This window comes from Prunus avium, chromosome 3 (assembly GCF_965620075.1).
Source record: "Prunus avium chromosome 3, drPruAviu1.hap1.1, whole genome shotgun sequence".
Lineage (NCBI taxonomy): Eukaryota > Viridiplantae > Streptophyta > Magnoliopsida > Rosales > Rosaceae > Prunus > Prunus avium.
This window is the reverse complement of record NC_142286.1, coordinates 27,930,694-27,949,249: the sequence shown is the minus strand read 5'-3', so window position 1 is coordinate 27,949,249 and position 18,556 is coordinate 27,930,694. Positions and strand designations below refer to the sequence as shown.

General features: G+C 38.0%; 3 protein-coding genes across 5 annotated transcripts in view; all 3 read left to right on the top strand.

Annotated features, from left to right (window-relative positions):
- Positions 1 to 386: 386 nt before the first annotated feature.
- On the top strand, positions 387 to 4,988 carry LOC110748532 (Ribosomal protein L13 family protein). 2 transcript variants are annotated; one of them, XM_088251268.1, is made up of 6 exons: positions 387 to 591; positions 2,854 to 2,954; positions 3,200 to 3,271; positions 3,603 to 3,769; positions 4,197 to 4,308; positions 4,520 to 4,988. In XM_088251268.1, the coding sequence occupies exons 2-6, from the start codon at positions 2,913 to 2,915 to the stop codon at positions 4,736 to 4,738; spliced, it is 612 nt and encodes a 203-aa protein (XP_088107394.1). In that variant the 5' UTR covers positions 387 to 591; positions 2,854 to 2,912; the 3' UTR covers positions 4,739 to 4,988. The 2 variants fall into 2 exon arrangements, with proteins under 2 accessions (XP_088107394.1, XP_088107393.1); XM_088251267.1 differs by having other exon boundaries at positions 388 to 591; positions 2,864 to 2,954.
- A 1,379-nt stretch (positions 4,989 to 6,367) lies between these two features.
- LOC148295864 (thaumatin-like protein 1) lies at positions 6,368 to 7,477 on the top strand. Its single transcript, XM_088250773.1, has 2 exons — positions 6,368 to 6,523; positions 6,641 to 7,477. Exons 1-2 carry the CDS (start codon positions 6,457 to 6,459, stop codon positions 7,318 to 7,320), a joined length of 747 nt encoding a protein of 248 aa, XP_088106899.1. The 5' UTR covers positions 6,368 to 6,456; the 3' UTR covers positions 7,321 to 7,477.
- A 308-nt stretch (positions 7,478 to 7,785) lies between these two features.
- The window catches only part of LOC110773784 (thaumatin-like protein 1), a 29,009-nt gene continuing 18,238 nt past the window's right edge, over positions 7,786 to 18,556 (top strand). The window contains exons 1-2 of one of the 2 annotated variants that reach the window (XR_015834576.1): positions 7,786 to 7,980; positions 8,229 to 8,389. Coding sequence is in view for 1 of the 2 variants with exons in the window: in XM_088250772.1 (XP_088106898.1) it covers positions 8,273 to 8,389 (117 nt within the window). In the remaining variant the exon portion in view is untranslated. The remainder of the gene's footprint in view (positions 7,981 to 8,228; positions 8,390 to 18,556) is intronic. The other variant, XM_088250772.1, reaches the window with a different exon arrangement.

Below are 18,556 nucleotides of genomic sequence, written 5' to 3'. Positions count from 1 at the left end.
GTCATAACTTACATGGATGGATAATAGAAAAACATGATGTGTTGATGTGCGTGGGTGCGTCTAGAGATGAAATCTTATGATTGGGTAGGCTAATGTCAAGAAAGAGGGGTGGACTATTTTTAATTAATTTGGGTTTGACTTATAAAAATAACACGAATTTTTTTTTAATCTCCAAAATTTAACACTGGACTAGAGCCCACTCTAGCCCATGCATAGAGATCCGCCCTTGGCACCAATGTGAGTGAATAAATCCACTCCCCTTCCTACCTTACAAAAAAATTATAAATAAAAAAATACTCTTAGACAAGTGACGAAATGAAAGCTCCCCCTATTGATAATAATGGAACAAAGGCCTACATTTGTAGTACGTTAATTAAATTAAACACAAAATTTGAACAGATATTGTCACACCAAAGCAAGGGACAGCTGCTGTGTCATTCTGGCTGCGGCAATTATCCGGAAAAGAAAAAAAGAACATCAGTTTGGGCTTAGGGTTTTAAGAAATACCCAAAACCCAGCCGTCGTTATCATCTTCCTCCTTGGCAGCTCCAGCTCTGCATCTACCACTGCGATTCTGGTTATTCAGCTCAGGTACCTTTCTTTCAGCCCCATTTCTCTTCCGCCTTCGAAAACGTTGGGATTGGGGGCAGTACACTACATTGCCGTCGTATTCAAAATTAGGTTGCTCTAACTCTATTTCTTTTTCCTCTAGTTGTGATTTAAGCTAAGAATCGGGTGATGGGTATTTTGTTTTGGGTGGTCTCGTATGGTTTAGGGATCTGTTTCTTGTTGATGAATTTGATTAGTGGCTGTTTCATTCATGGGGTTTTCGGGGGGTACATCATCTGATCATGCTTCTTTGTTCTTCTGATGATATATTTGGCTATATTTTTTTGTTCAGTCAAGTTGATGATTACATGAGTTGTGCTAAAAAGGTGGCATAACTGACTTCAATGGCAGAGCAATAGCCTCTGTAAATACAAAGGCAGAGAAGTAGGCCCTTTATGCACAAAGCAGAGAAGTTGTTCTTAAGATATACAAAGATTAAGGATCATTGTAGGGTCTTTAAAGAGTAGTAGGCTCTTTGAATACAATGGTAGAGCAATAGGCATTTGATAAGTGCTGGTTTTGTTTCTCCCTTACAAAGGCAGAGCAATGGACTCTTCGCCGATTTCGGATACCTTAATTATGAATTTGAAGTCAAATTTTTATTTTTATTTTTATACAACTGATTTATGATAGAAAACGACTTTCATGCATTCCCAAACAGATGCCCTTTTATCTGGAACCATATTATCATGGATGGTTATTAGTATGTGTCCAAGGAGATCCAGTCGTACCAAAAATTTGACAGATTGATTAGAGAGACTGTGGGTGCTAATAAATTAGATATCCTGATTAATTGATTAGTTACATTATTCACATGTCCTTCTATAGATACAGAGCCTCAATTGGCTTACTAAACCGCTAACTGATATAACATTTACAACCAGAAACTATTAATTTGGCTACAACAATATTTCTAACTAGCATTCAGTTGGTGAGTCGTCAAGAGATGTATTTGTTTTGGATCTGAAATTTTTTGGTCCATTTGATCTGCCAATCAAAGATTTACAGCCTATATTTTGGCTTTTCTAGAGTTATGTTATTTCCTTCTCTCTTTAAAATGTGTGCATTATGTGACTTGAGGCTCGTGTCTTCTTTTTCTGGACATTTTCTAATATTAACTTGCAAAGGAATATATCCTATTGCATTTTAGTTGTGGGATTTAAATCTAATCTGGTGGTAAAGCTTTCACTTCCAGGCTATTCAAAATTCAATTGTTGTCCTCTTTTATTTATTTATTTATGTTGTAATGCTTTGTTGGCATAGATGGTCTACAGTTTCAGACCTTGTGGTTGAAACTTTAAAAGAAGAAAGAAAGAAGGGAAGAAACATTTTTTCTTGAAAATTTGGAGTTATATATTAGTAATTTCATGATTGAAATTTTACATGGATGAAATACAACTTGGTAGATTACGCAGTTTGTTGTTTGTTGTTTCAGTATTTAATTCTTCTTCTCCATAAAATTTTTAGAAATCATTAAGGGATCATTTTAGGAGTGATACTGATAAGCCAAAATCACTTATGGGGAGAAGCACCTCCCATGTGCTTAAAACCACTTAAAGTGATTATTAGCCTATCCATAATCACTCCCAAACGAGCCCTAATTCTAAAATTTTGCATTTGTAAATCGTGGGAAAATATTGTAATTGTGAACTGAAAGAACCTTTTTATACTTTTTTTAAAGCACCTCCTTTGCTGAAAACAGCACCCCTTTAATTCATGTGATCTATTCTTCAGACATGCTAGTGTTATTAAATTGATTTTGTAGCATTCCACTTGCCATGTATTTGACCTTGCAGCATTTTGACTTGTAGTTTAAGATGATAGATTGGACAAACACATGAGATGGTAGAATTGTTTTTTTCTTTTTTGTTAGCTTTATGTCAATTAACCATTGCACTATTTTTATATATAAAATATAATCTAAGCTCTTTAATTTGAGTAATTATTTATAAAAATAATATGGCTGATATATAAGACATTTAAATTAGATTTGAACTTAGTTTGAAACTTTGTAATTTGTTAGCTTAAATTTATGAGTAAAGATTGCAGGAACTGTATTTTTTTTAAAAGCCCAATAGGCCTGTTTAAGATTGGGGCAAAGTGGATATTTGTGAACAACTGCCTGGGCCAAGTCATGAAACTGACATAACCAACTCGTTATGAAGTCAGAGAAAACAACTGCCTGGCCCAATAGGCCTGTTAAATCTTCTTCAGCTTTATTCTTGTTTGCTCAATCTATGATAGGGTTTTGCAGGTGAATGATTAGCGTGTGAGAAAGTTGAAGTCAGAGAAAACGGAGAGAAATGGCAAGCCAAACAGCTACCTCTTTTAATGGCAACTTGAAGGTAGTGTTTTCTACTTATACTACTGATCTGTTGAATTTTCATGATCTTTAATGGTTAATTTCTCTGCCTATTCCAGTCTCGATACTTATAGAACTCATCCATTGTTTGTTTTCAAACCTCACCGAGCCCTAAATTAGTATATTAACGAAAGCCTATTTGATGTTTGTGAAATGTACTGAGAGAAGTTTTTCTTTAACTCAGTGTGCACAATCAGTAACAGAATATATGCTTTGGTATTCATACAGAAAGCTCTTGCCGGCCTGAGGCGTATTGATCTTGATGGGTTGCGGTGGAAAATATTCGATGCGAAAGGCCAGGTTGTTGTTTATAGTTTTTATACTATTTATGGTAGCATTGAAGGGGTCGGGGTAGGAGATCGTTTTTCATTTTTGTTTTCAAAATTAATTTTGAGCACAAGTCCTTGTGCTTTATTTTCTACTACTTCTTGGGGCTACAAATATTGAGATGAATAAGTGAAATTTTATGAAATTAGATTTGCAGAGGGTGGATGCTGAAGCAAATGGCTTCTTGATCCAGTTTTTGATGAATTCTGAACTTGGTGGAATTACATCGTTCATTTGTTAGCTTATCAATTGCTTGAAGTAGCAACCTTTGCAGAAAAATAATGGCTATGTACCCTTCTTTTAGGTTCTTGGAAGACTAGCATCTCAAATATCAACTGTGATTCAAGGGAAGGATAAACCAACATATGCTCCAAACCGAGATGATGGTGATATGTGCATCGTGCTTAACGCAAAGGATGTTTGTGTCACGGGGAGAAAACTAACCAATAAGGTTTATCATTGGCATACTGGGTAAGTGCAGTTGTTTTAGAATTACTTTTGTGAAAAGTTTTCAGTGCTACAACCAAGGGGAAATTCATGAAAATAAGAGCATTCAAATCTTGTTGTATGATTAGTATAGTGCAACAGAGTCTTCATTTTAGCTTTGAACCTTTTTGTTTTAATGAAAAAGTATGTCCCCTTAAAATTCGTTGAAATCAGCAAACTAATCCTTTAATTTAATTTTATATGTCTGTATTTTAGTTCTAAACTTATCCCCACAACAAATTAATAAAAAAATTAGTCTTTTAATTCAGTTGTGGGAATTCTCAAGTTTAGTCAATAATTATATGAATGAGCAAAGGAAATGAATAGAATTGATTCATGATGTTTCCTAATACCCTCTAAATAAAGTCCTCCTTGTCTTTGGTCTTGATGTTGAATCATATATGGCCTGTAGGTATATAGGTCACCTCAAGCAAAGGACTTTAAAGGATCAGATGGCCAAGGACCCTACAGAAGTCATTCGCAAAGCTGTATTACGCATGCTCCCAAGGAACAAATTGCGTGACGTGAGTTTTATAGTAGTAGCTTTTCTTCTGTTACGTTTTAGTTTATAGCACTATGGTAGCATCAACTCTAAGGTTGCCCAAGCTAGAGAGGACCTTACTAGATTGCAGTTACTCCATTTGCAGGATCCTTTGAACTCTGACCTAGCTAATGCATATAATTATTTGCTGGTCTAGTAAATTATCTTACAGCATTCCTTTAATTTGGATGCAGGATAGAGATAGAAAGCTGAGGATATTTGTTGGCGGTGAACACCCCTTTGGTGATCGGCCCCTTGAACCGTATCTGATGCCCCCTCGGCAAGTTAGGGAAATGCGACCCCGTACAAGACGAGCCATGGTCCGAGCTCAGAAGAAGGCTGAACAGCAACAACAGGATGTTAATGATCCACGTAGGGGAAAAAGGAAGGATAGACCCGAAGTGAATGTATGAAGAGTTCTTTAAGCGTATTTGCTTTTATGAAAGTTATCAGGGGCCTGAATCATGACTTCTTCAGAGTATAAATTTAACAGACGGATGTGCTGATTTCACATCAGCAAGGAGGCAGATTGTCTTTACGACATCATTCTGAACATTTTCTGTGTCGTACTCTGTTATTTTGTAGACAGCATATGGTTGATTTGAATCTTATTAGTAGATCTTTGGAAAAATAAAGTTAGACTAGTCATAAGCTTTTAAGACATCTAATTTTGATGAAATAAATACAAGAGAATGGTAATGCCAAAAGAACACTAAAATAATCAAATGGTTCAATGACTTTAAGATATTGGTGAGTTCTTGAAATGGTCTTTTGAAGAAAGATATAAAAATAATAGTTTTGGAAATGGTATCCTTTCCTTCTTGTTTCCTTTTCTGGAAAAAGATATCAACAAATTACGGTTTGATATACGTGTCAAAATAATTCATTAAAAAATGAAAAATAAAATTCAAGACACGTATCAAATTGTCATTGTACTTATCCTTTGAATATATTTTATGTAAGCATAATCAATTCGAAATAAAATACAAACAAACAAAAAATTCTATGAATGGATGGACGAGGAAAATTGAAGCTGATAATAAAGGTTACTTGGGATGTATCCAAAGAAAAAAAATGAAGGGAAATACTACTTTTCCTTCCTTGTTTTACTTTTCTCCCTCATTAATTGTATTTAGGTTTAGCTCCATGCATCTTCTCCGCCTTCACGGCAGCATGGCCCATCAATCACGCTATGAAAATGGTTACGTGGCGCGCGCCTAGTTGAGCATGGACTTTTTCTCAAAATCACCAGTGTTTTTAATCAACGTTTTAATTTAATAGGGTTGGCATTTTTCCAATTCTCCCAGTCTTGCTAATTTGACATTTCTTGGGTTTCATTATCTAAATTAATATCTACTTGTTTTTTTGTAATGTTTGCAAGTAATATGTACTCGTGCGAATATTCAAAGTACCAGCTGTTCACAAATAAACTTATTAAGTATCACTTATGTAAACAGGGACTAAGCGTTTATGACCCGTTGCCCAGAATTGATGACCTATCATCTAATGTTTGGGTTTAATCCAAATCTCTCTAGACGTTTTTGTTTTTTTCTCCATGGGGTCCAAACGTGACACCATTCGTCTGTAAGTCAAGGTCATTTTCTACTAGATTAGACCCTATTGGCCTCTAAAAGATCTTTTAGTTACTTCTTTATTAATGTGTACACGTGATTAGGGACCATGACCATATAATAATTATTACGTTTTCCGTTTACATGTGTGACTAAGTTAACCGTTATAACTATATATATTTATCCAATTGACATTTTCTACACTTAATTGCAGGCCTATATGATGACTCTAATTTGTCTAGATTGAATTTGAATTTTATGTAATATATAATGTAAACAGGGGACGTCATTGCAGTCAATGACGACATCTAGGACCTTTCCAACAGTCTAGAACCAAATATTATGAGTAATTTGTTAGTTTCCTTAGGGTCCTGTTAACGTGTTACCATGGCAGCTTAGACCCGTAATCAAAATAGTAAGAAAAGATCAAAAGTTAGGCACGCTACAGCTCCTATATAAAGCACCCCTTGGCACCCAAGTTTATCATCATCCTCCTCACCAAATTACAAGTTAATTAAGTTTATCAGCAAGAGCAACATCAAGCCAATTAAGACATTTCCATGATGATGATGAAGAGCCAAGCAGCTCTCCTCGGCCTCACCACCTTGGCCATCCTCTTCTTCTCAGGTATAATATTATACAAACTTTGTTAGTCGTTCAAATATCGATCAAAAGTTTATTTTTACAATTGTCTCTGTAATCTGTATTCTTATGATCATGGTTTTATGTACATTGAACATGCAGGTGCACATGCAGCTAAAATCACTTTCACAAACAAATGTACCTACACTGTCTGGCCAGGAACGCTAACCGGTGACCAAAAACCTCAATTATCACTCACCGGGTTCGAGTTAGCAACTGGAATTAGCCAGTCTGTGGACGCTCCATCCCCATGGTCCGGTCGCTTCTTTGGCCGAACCAGGTGCTCCACGGACGCATCAGGAAAGTTCACTTGTGCCACAGCAGATTGTGGCTCTGGCCAAGTCTCATGCAACGGTAACGGCGCAGTTCCACCAGCTACACTAGTAGAAATCACTATTGCTCCGAACGGGGGTCAAGATTTCTACGACGTTAGTCTTGTTGATGGCTTCAACTTGCCCATGGCCGTGGCTCCACAAGGCGGCACCGGCGAGTGTAAGGCCTCAACTTGCCCTGCCGATGTAAACGCAGTGTGCCCAGCTGAGTTACAAGTGAAGGGATCTGATGGAAGCGTAATTGCGTGCAAGAGCGCTTGCTTAGCGTTCGGCGACTCAAAATACTGTTGCACTCCACCTAACGACAAGCCAGAGACATGCCCTCCCAGTGACTACTCTAAGCTCTTTAAGGACCAGTGCCCTCAAGCTTATAGCTATGCTTATGATGACAAGAGCAGCACCTTTACATGCAATGCTAGCCCTGACTACCTCATCACATTCTGCCCATAAGCATATATATGGGATCTTATATGTTATGATATTATACATATAGTTCCCAATAATAGAAAAGAATAAATAAATTTCTTGGGTCTTGACACATTGTTGATGTCAAGAATTTGTAATGCAGGCGATCAAATAAAGGAATAAATGTTTGGATTTTTTTTTCGTTCATGGCTTTCAAATTTTTGTTTCCTTCATTTTTTTTTATATGATGCATTATTTCCAGCAACAAAGCATGAGCATACTGCTAGAAAAAGGACTCAGTACCTTCGACTGGCATGCTTGACGGATTTGACTAGCATTGATAGCTCTTTGGACGTGGACTTGTAAAAACATGTAGGGAGGAACCCGGATGTTAGAAATGAGGGGTGTAAATGGAATAAATGAAACCTTTGAGGTAAGGTTGTAATTATGCCAAACCTCAGGGGGTTTAACTGAAAATATCCCTAATGTGTTATTTGACCCCATTTTTCCTGAACTCTTTTTGTACATAGGGCAACCCTGTACACACTCCCTTTACTATTCCTTGCTGAGAGAACAGCCCCAATCCTCAGTTCCCTCAACACCATTGCGACGCTCAACAGCTCCGATCCAGCGACGACATCCGCTTGAAGATATTTCTTCGAGGTCAGCTCTGCTCGGGCTTTCCAATTTTATTTTCAGTTCAAGGTAACCACTTTTCTCTCTCTTCCTATAGTTCGTGATTCTTACAAGCTCAAAGTTAAGAGTTATGCAATGATTTGGGTTTTCAGATTTTTTAAATAGGGCTAATTAATTACAGTGTTGGTTTTGGTTTCTGGGGTTTTTGATTTAGGCTGGAAGGGCTAATTAATTGTAATATAATTTTGGGTTTTGGGGGTTTTCGATTTTGATTTTGGTTTGTGGGTTGTTGATTAACCTGTGAGCGCGGCAAACAGGTACCCGTTGGAGATATTGAATTGCTTTCTGAGCAAACTAAGAGATGGCGAGTGAGGAAGAGAGTGCCGTGAAGGAGCCGTTGGATCTGATACAGCTCAGCCTCGACGAGCGCATCTACGTCAAGCTCCGTTCTGACCGTGAGCTCCGCGGTAAACTCCATGTACGTCTCCACACCCCTACCATGCCTCTTACTCTGCTCTAAATTAGGTTTTGTCTACCTTTCTGAGTTGTTCTAATTAGGGTTCTAGATTTGGCAAAAACTAAAAATGAAGAGAAAAGAAAGTTTAGGGTTTAAAGTATGCTTCTTTAGTGTTAGGTGGTGAATGGAAATTAGGGTTCTTTCTTATGATATGCGTAAAGTATACAATAACTGTTTTCTTTTATTATTTTCCAAGGAAAAGCCATAACTTTTTTTATTTATTATGCCTTTTCTATAATTGTCTGTTTTTGCGTTTGGGTTGATTGAGAAAAGTGATATGAATGAATGAACTCGAGTCTTTTCATTTTATTGCAATTCTAAGTATTTTTGCTTCTAGTTTTTTGTAAGTTTTAAATTTTCTTTCAAATGTTGGAGCTTGTTGAGCATGGAAAGATACCTACAGTGGTTACTTTGACACTACTATGATTATGGCACTGATGATGGTGGTCTATTGGTGGTTAATATTATATAGTTTATCAATTCTAGAGTGATGATTTAGGTTGCTCTTTGCCTCATCTTATCATGAAATTATACCTCACTATATTCTCCCATTAACTGATCTAGGCAAAATGTGTGGCTGTATAAGAAATCTGTAGCCATCTTTATTGCTTTTTCAGAGTTAAATCCTCTCTTTTCTTATTATTGAATTCAAATTTTAAATTATGTAAGCGGATGGATCTTGGGTGATTCTGTTGGCTTTTTGAGTAAGCAATACTTCTTAGCCAGCATTGCAATTGTCATAAGAGTTATGCTAAGCCAACCAGTGATGCTTTCCAAATCATCTTTCTTTTCCCCTTCACCTTTGTTTGCATGTTCCTCAAAAGTACTTCTAATCAAACAAGGAATAATATGTCCTAAAGAACAGAAAAGAAAAATTACAAGTTGCTGGTTCAGAAGGTTGTTATGCGAGGACCAATTGTCGAACTTGATGCAATGACATTAGGGATTAGGAGAGGGGGGGAGGGTGAATGAGAAAGTTTCTTGTATGTTTATAATTATGTCAGCTGGTTCTGCTAATTGTTACTTATCATAACTGACACAAATAAATATGCAAACAACCAATTAAAAATACCCGCAAGTGCACGAATCTATTGAGGTATAGATTATGTAAGTACGGGATTGATCCCACGAAGAACTGTCAGCTTCCTACAAGTTCTAATTTGAGTACGTAAAGAACACTTATTTAACACACCACACGCATAAAACAAATTGGAAACTAAAAATGAGTAAAGAAAGGTAAAAGAAAAGAAACAAAACAAGAAACCAAAGAAAAACACAAACAACACTTTCTATCACCCTTTTATCACCACTGTATCACCTGTGAACAATGGCTGGTGACCGGTCGTGAACAGTGACAATCGGTCGTTTTTGGCAGATTGGTTGGCGACCGGACGCCTGAACAGTAACGACCGGTCTTTTTTGGCTGATTCGTTTTCTCTGTTTTTCAGTTTCGACCTCGGTCCAGTTTTTGACGTATAACTTTCCAATCGTTTGTCCAAATTTCAAGTTCTTTATACGGTTGGATTCAGCACAGAAAAACAAAGAACACAATGTGGACCAAAAGTAAAAAACAATTACAAAAATAAACAGAATTCAATGAAGAAAACACACAACGTTTCCAACAACACAAACACACACAAAGTGTTGGGGGGGTTTGAGTTGATTTGAGTGACCTATTTCTAATGCATGAAAGTAAATGAATTTTAAACTTAAATGAGAATGGCATAGACGAGTTATCAAAGTGTGAAAGTACAAAGTAACAAACACTATGGTTTCGGAATCCACCCTAAACAATCCTACTAAAATTCGTGAATACTCAAGTGATGAACTCTAAATGTGTTGATGAAGATGTTCGCAATCAAGATCGGGTTTAGTGGCTCAAGATGCATGATTCTCTCTAAAATAAGTAGAGTGCAGGGTTACTGCTACAATACTCGTGCCATCCCCATAAACCGAACCTAGGTGTGCTTAGTACTTCGATTCAATTACAAGGAAAATTCATTAAGTTCAAAGAGAATATGAACATCACAAGAATCCTAATAGCATGGTGTTTACATTAGGCATTCAAGAAACCAATTCACACGGATGGTTCTTACTTCATCCATTTGTTACTTAGGAAAATATGAAGAATTCACACAATCCCAACAACCTCAAGAAGCATGCTTTCAAAGGTGATCAATCAAAGAAAAACATACATCAAGAATAGATTATAAAAGTGAAATGGAATTCATCAACAAAATCTAGAGATTCATACACTCAAGCATCAAAATAATAGAGTAATCATGTTTAGGGCTTCAACCTAAGCCCTAGTTATGAAGTTTAGTTGCTCATACTTATTTCAAACACAAATTAAAAACAAAACTAGAAAGAGTTTACAGATTTTATGAAAATGGTGGAAGCTCAAGGTCTTCAATTGTGGAAATCTCTTCCACTTCTTGCTTGGTTGCCCTTGTCTTCCTCCTTGAGCTATCTAGCTCCAAGCTCCCAAAAATCTTTGCAAAATTGTAGAATGAATCTGATCCCAATGGCTGCCTCCTTCTTTGCTACATTCTCTCCTCCTTTCCAGCTCATTCTTCAATATAAAACACATTCTTTTGCCAAAGCCTTTTGCCTTGTCTTTCCTTGTCTCCTTGTCAATGATGAAGTTTTGTTTCTAAGCATATTCCAAGGCTCTATTTGACTCAGAAAATCCCACTTCAACAAGGTAATTTATTGTTATAAAATGGTTTGGTAACAAGTAGAAATAAGATGCTATCAAGTGGAGGTAAAACTGGCCCAAAACAGATTTCCAGAGCTGGGAACAATTGTTGGATAAGTTGGTTGGGCAATACTTGCTCAATGGAGCTCAAATTCGGATATGTTGTAGTCAACATCCATTGGAACAAGTTTCATGAAGATCTTCATCTCATCCGAGCATCGGGGCATGTTGATCCAAGGCCAAGAAGTTGACCTATGAAAATGAACAAAAACATAATTTATAACTGAACCTAGGTGTGCTTAGTACTTCGATTCAATTACAAGGAAAACCCATAAAGTTCAAAGAGAATATGAACATCACAAGAATCCTAATAGCATAGTGTTTACCAATAATGCACTTTTAGCTCATTTTCATTCTAACCAAGGTAAAACCTATGAAAACACAAAAATGAAGTAAAAAGCTATAAAATGTCAAAAACTAACTCAAAATATTAGGGGAATAACATAATAAATCATGTGTAAAAATGAACCGAACAAACTTCCCAAACTTATCTTTTGCTAGTTCTCGAGCAAAACAGAAACTAAAACAAGACTTGAAACAATCTTTCCGAAGAGAGAGCGACTCATGCAAATGACTTAAAAGTTTTCACAAGAAAAGCTCAGTTTAGACATCATTCAAAAGTCGGCAAAGTTCAAAACACAATATGCTCAAAGTGTAGTAGTGTGATGGCCAAATTCAACTCATTCTCCAATTTCAGTTTTCACACAACTTCGAAAATCATACCAAGCACAAATGTAACTTCAAATCTCACCAAAGTTGTCCTCTTACAAATGAATCACTCGGAAGAGGTTTACAATGCATTACTAAATAATAAATATGAGAATAGAGTTAAACCATAAGGGACTTAACTCACAATAGAAGGATGAAAAACATGCATGACTATGATCTCAAGAAGGGTGCCAAACACTTAAAAATTGAAAGATGTGTGCAATTCAACCACATGACATTTAGGATCAATTTAGGTCTTTACTATAGATTGTAATGGGGCTAAGGGTGTAAGGTGAGTGAGAAATGAAGGATACGGATACAACAAAGTCCAAGGAACTCACAATGTAAGAGCATAAGATAGTTGATTACAAGACTTTGAATCCTCATGCTTAAGATTTTCATTTTTTTTTATGTGACCAAATAGACCACAAAGCCTTATACCTCCACTTATTTTGATTCACACTCCTTTCTTCTATTTGAACAACCATCAATTTATTTTGTGGCCAATAACGAAACTTGGAATTGAAATTTGAATCCATTGTCACTTAACCACAACTTTTCTCTTTTCTTTCACCAATTGAGTGAAGTTTTTTTTTTTTTTTTATTTTTTTATTTTTTATTTATAATTTTTTTATTTTTTCGAAATGTAATATCCCTTCCCAAATTTAGCATGAAAAACACATCCAAATTAAAGCTCATGAGTTCCTTAGAAAGGTAAATTCTTGTTTTTCAGGCTAAGGCTAGGAATAATAATTGGTTAAATGAAAGAAAAGGCTTATATGTAGGCTCAAAGTGGTTACAATTGAAAAGCATGCATATGGTTAGCTTGAAAGGCACAAACGGTCCAAAGAGGGCCTTAATATCATTTCTCAAATGTCATGTAATCAAATTGCACAAGAATGAATGTCTTTTAAGTGCTCAACCAAGTCAATGAATAATGAGATCAAACAACAACTCGGATGACAAGAAAATAAGAATATGTGTATAACACTCATGAATTGAAGCACAAGGCTCAAAGCTCACATTATATGGTTATACAAGTCTAATTCATACTTGATACAATTCTTTGGATCATGCAAGTCCTTCAATTGGAGAATTATGAAACGAATGGCAAGTGGATAGAGGGTTTCAAACATATCATGCTAGAACGATGTCATTTAGTGAATAATAATTTTTTTAGCATTTTCAATCAAGTCATGTAAACATTCATCACAATCTCATCATATGTGTTCGGAAAGTGACTTGAAAATAAAATGACTCAAAACTGAAAAGAAAACAAAATAAAAGAAAGCAAGAAATTAAGTGAAACGAAAATGACTTGCTACCCCTTCCCAAACTTAGAAATAAAAATTGTCCTTAATGTTGAAAAATTTAGGCATCAGGGATTAAAGCAATTAAATAAAAGAACAAACAAGAATTAAAACTACAACACAATTGCAAAAACAAAAACAAAACAAAACAGTAAACCCTAACAAATAGTCCTACGCAACTGAAATCCAAATTTCGAAAAAGTCCAACCCATTGGAAAGCCCAAACGCTTATTTTCTATTCTTGTTATTTTTGTGATTATTATTATTATTATTTAAAATAAAAACAAAGAAGCGTTGTCAGAAGCACAAGGAACGAGATTTCTGAAAAGAAAGAACGAGGGACCCGATGTCTCAGTTCCTGGTAGGTCACGGGCCAAAAGAGTGACGTGTCAACGCGCAGAGGGCCCTCACACATTCCCAAGCCAGAATTATTGGCATATCGGAACAGCGTGATGACTTTTTCGACTGTGTTGAAAGGTGAGATTTCAATTAAAGGAGTTGGGGAACGGGTGCGGCGACATAAGGAGATAAGCTGTAGGGGCACGCGAAACTCAGAAGCGCAGGGGCTACGGTTTAGCAAAAACTAAGTCTATAAAGGGCCAAGAGAGAGTGAAAAACAGAAACGCAGAAACACACAAAAGAGAAAAGAAAGAAGTAAAGAAAGTGAGAAATCAAATGGCCTCTTTCTACCCATTTTCATTGGATCTCAACCTAGCTCCACCGACTCAGACATGGGGCCAAGCAGCGGCACTAGTATGGATGCCCTACTTTGCCTCCGTACGGGGGCCCGTGACAGTAAATGACTCAATACTCTTGGACAACGATGTTGCCCTTGGAGTGGCGAGAAATTTAGTGACTCCCAAAGATATACGTGTGCTGGGGACAAGGGAAGACAACCGGGTTGTGAGCGATGCCCTGGCACTAAGTGTGCAAAGTGCAGCATCTGTCGCAAGTGCGGGCCATTGCCTACTTGCGAAGTCCCATGAGGTGGAGGTACTGAAGGCGCAGTTGGCGGCGGAGCGGAGTTTGGTTGAGGAATGTCAGAGTATTATAAGAAGCTTGAAAAGGGAGAGGGCAAGGATAGTGGAGGTGAATCGACATCAGTTGGAAGTATTGCGGGAAGAGAATAAAAACCTATCAAAGATGGTAGAGTTGTACTCTCAAGACATGCGAAAGCAGCTGGAGGCCCTAGACCGACCGGGTCAACTCAAGCTTGAAAAGGGAGAGGGCAAGGATAGTGGAGGTGAATTGACATCAGTTGGAAGTATTGCGGGAAGAGAATAAAAACTTATCAAAGATGGTAGAGTTGTACTCTCAAGACATACGAAAGCAGCTGGAGGCCCTAGACCGACCGGGTAAACTCAAGCAACTAGATCGTGAGATAAGTTATGCTGAAGCGAAGATTGCGATCTTTGGGAGCTCAAGTGATGAGCCCCAAGAAGTTGTGTGAAGACCCAGAAAAAAAACATCCAGATGGCCAAACTAAAAGCTCTTATGGTCGAGACACCGAGCACCATGAAGAAGTGATTTCTACTGCATTATTGGTGGTTTTTTTTTTCGGAAATAAAAGAATAAAGTTGCAAAAAAAAAAAAAAGGAAAAGAAAACAAAATGCACTTCCCAAACTAAAATAAAGGAAAGGCGACAAACGAAAAAAAAAAATACACGCAAAACACAATGCACCAGAAAACAGAGAGAAAACGAAAGTAAAGTAAAAGTAGAAATGCTCCCCTTTAATTGGACGCGACCGCAAAATGCTCGGGAAATCCGAAATGGTGTCGACTCCCTTATTAGCAGATATCTATTTAAACCTTGTCTTGGTTAACTGGAAGAGTACCCTGCATTTCTTCTTGAAAATTCAGAGAAAAACATCAAATAATCAAGAAACACAATGGCATCCTCATCCACTCACCTCGATGATCTCAATCTTGAGTTGTCCCTTGCGCCACCGAATGCCCAGATAAGGGCTCCTCCAAACCCCGTCTTCCCAAATTCCTCTTATCACCATGGTTCGGCCTCAAACTTCTCTGAGGCAGTGCCGTGTAGAATAGTACTGCCGGAAGACATGACTGTCAGCAGACTCACACCGGCAGATCATTTGCATGTGGCACATGTCAAAACATAGAGAATATTGAGAGGAGTGAGTGGAAAGTGTAGAGAGAATGAGAGTTGTAGAATATTTTCTGATTTTCACTTATGAATATGTTTACATACAAGGAGGTATATATATACAAGGCATAAAAGCCCATGTGGAAATAATGCAACTATCCTAAGGTCAAGCTCCCCAAAATATGGCAGGCTACCAACCTAGTCAAGCCCCCCAAATATTGTAGGTGCCAAACATTGTAGGTGCCTAACTAACCTCCTTAATTGACTATTTACTAGCCACATTAATTGACTATTACTAGCCACATTAATTAACTATTACTAGCCATATTAATTTACTAATAGACAACATAGCTAACACTCCCCCTCAAGTTGGTGCATAGATGTCACCAATGCCCAACTTGATCGGTGAGTTGTGGAATACTCTGCTAGAAACTGCTTTTGTCAATATATCGGCCAGCTGGTCTTCGGACTTGACAAACGGAAGCTGAATTTCTTTATTTTCAAGTTTCTCTTTAATGAAGTGTCGGTCCACTTCAACATGTTTGGTGCGATCATGTTGAACTGGATTGTGTGCAATGGATATTGCAGCCTTGTTATCACACTGTAGATGCATTCCTAATGTAGGTGCATATCCAATCTCTGTAAGCAATTTTCTCAACCAAAGGAGTTCGCAAATTCCTTTGGTCATTCCTCTGAATTCCGCTTCTGCACTAGACAAAGCAACGACATTCTGTTTCTTGCTTCTCCAAGTAACCAAGTTACCTCCCACAAATGTGAAGTACCCTGATGTTGATCGTCTATCAGTGACGTTCCCTGCCCAATCTGCTTCATTTCAACACATAGAGAATATTGAGAGGAGAGAGTGGAAAGTGTTAGCTATGTTGTCTATTAGTCAATTAATGTGGCTAGTAAATAGTCAATTAAGGAGGTTAGTTAGGCACCTACAATGTTTGGCACCTACAATATTTGGGGGGCTTGACTAGGTTGGTAGCCTACCATATTTTGGGGAGCTTGACCTTAGGATAGTTGCATTATTTCCACATGGGCTTTTATGCCTTGTATATATATACCTCCTTATATGTAAACATATTCATAAGTGAAAATCAGAAAATATTCTACAACTCTCATTCTCTCTACACTTTCCATTCTCTCCTCTCAATATTCTCTATGTTTTGACATGGTATCAGAGCAGCGATCTTGGAATTGCTGACTCTTGTTTTGAATCTTCGCTACCTCCATGGGGGAAGATGTTTTTTTCCCTGCTGGAAATAGCACCACCAACTCTTCTCAACCTACCTACCTAGAAGCATTGACGAAACCAATCCTGACCCAAACACCGACCCGACCGATTGGCCTCACCTGGACTAGGTGTTGCCGCCAACCCAACCAACCGACCCCAATGATCCAGACCTCGACACCGACTGAAACTAGGGGTGGGCACGGTACGGTATTGAGCCCGTACCGCTACTGATACCGGAAATTTAAATCGGTATGATACGGTATGGGATTATCGTTTGTCAAAATTGGTACCGTACCATACCGTACCGTGTCGGTATCGGTACGGTATCGGTACCATTTCGGTACAAAAATGACAACTAAAAAAATGAACCAATTCAATATTCAACATATTCATTTACTAAAATAAGTGATGCCTAAGTTACAAATTCAAATATTCAACATATTCAATAATCAACATATTCAATATCCATCAACATATTCAATATCCAAATCAACCAAATCCTAATCAACATATTCAATATCCATTGAATATAACATATTCAATATCCATCAACATATTCAATATCCAAATCAACCAAATCCTAATCAACATATGCAATATCCATCAACATATTCAATAGAAAATTATATATCTGAATAGTATTCGGTACGGTACGGTATTGATCGGTACCAAATACTTGATACAGCTACCATACCATACTCTATTGGTACGGTACGATACGGTACCGAATGAAACGGTATGAAATCGGTATGGTACGGTTCGGTTAGGGTACGGTTTCGGTATTTCGGTTTTAGATGCCCACCCCTAACTGAAACTACATGATATGAAAAAGATCAAAAGAGATATGAAGCTGCAAGTTGTAACCTTTTATGATCTCCTGCTTCCTTCATATTGAAGTTATACTTCTTGATTCCCCAAAGGGCCCTGTGTTCAAGTTCAACAAGAAGATGACAAGATTTACCAAAAACTAAACGAAATGGAGACATACCTATCGGAGTCTTATAGGCGGTTCGGTAGGCCCATAGAACATCATTGAGGCGTGTAGACCAATCTTTGCGAGTAGGACCAATGGTCTTCTCTAGTATATGTTTTACCTCCCTGTTGGAAATCTCCACATATTCACTGGTTTGAGGATGATACGGGGTGGAGGGTTCCTTTCTTGCTTTGTGTATTAGCTCTAAGATTGTACAATCAGAAACTTGGCTTGAATGCTTATTTCATTTCATAACATGTGATTACAAACATAATTGTGAAAATGCGTACATAGATTTCTGGATCACATGTTTCTTTTCGTATTCTGAGCCACCTGAGGCCTCATGCTAATTGCATCTATTTGCTCTTGCTTGTAAAATGTCACATCCCGGATCGGCTCTGCCGTAGCACGATATTGTCCGCTTTGGACCCCCCCTCTCTGGCCCTCACGGTTTTGTTTTTGGGAGCTCACGACCAACTTCCCAGTGGGTCACCCATCCTGGGATTGCTCTCGCCCCCAACTCGCTTAACTTCGGAGTTCCTACAACTTCGAAGCCAGTGAGCTCCCAAAAGGCCTCGCGCTATATGGATGCGGGTGTGTACATATAAGGCACATCACCCACTCTCCGTTGGTCGATGTGGGATCTCACAATCCACCCCCCTTAAGGGCCAGACGTCCTCGTCGGCACACTCACACCACACGGCAGAGTGGCTCTGATACCAAATTGTCACATCCCGGATCGGCTCTGCCGTAGCACGATATTGTCCGCTTTGGACCCCCCCTCTCTGGCCCTCACGGTTTTGTTTCTGGGAGCTCACGACCAACTTCCCAGTGGGTCACCCATCCTGGGATTGCTCTCGCCCCCAACTCGCTTAACTTCGGAGTTCCTACAACTCCGAAGCCAGTGAGCTCCCAAAAGGCCTCGTGCTATATGGATGCGGGTGTGTACATATAAGGCACATCACCCACTCTCCGTTGGTCGATGTGGGATCTCACACCAAGCCTCAGCATCAATAGGGTCTGCACTTCCA

Excerpts from the sequence above, each read along its gene's own strand:
- LOC110748532 (XM_088251268.1), top strand. The coding sequence starts at position 2,913 with ATGGCAAGCCAAACAGCTACCTCTTTTAATGGCAACTTGAAG. Across the intron at positions 3,770-4,196 it reads GTTTATCATTGGCATACTGG|GTATATAGGTCACCTCAAGC; the intron begins GTAAGTGCAGTT and ends TATGGCCTGTAG. Across the intron at positions 4,309-4,519 it reads CAAGGAACAAATTGCGTGAC|GATAGAGATAGAAAGCTGAG; the intron begins GTGAGTTTTATA and ends ATTTGGATGCAG.
- LOC148295864 (XM_088250773.1), top strand. The coding sequence starts at position 6,457 with ATGATGATGATGAAGAGCCAAGCAGCTCTCCTCGGCCTCACCACCTTG. Across the intron at positions 6,524-6,640 it reads GGCCATCCTCTTCTTCTCAG|GTGCACATGCAGCTAAAATC; the intron begins GTATAATATTAT and ends TTGAACATGCAG.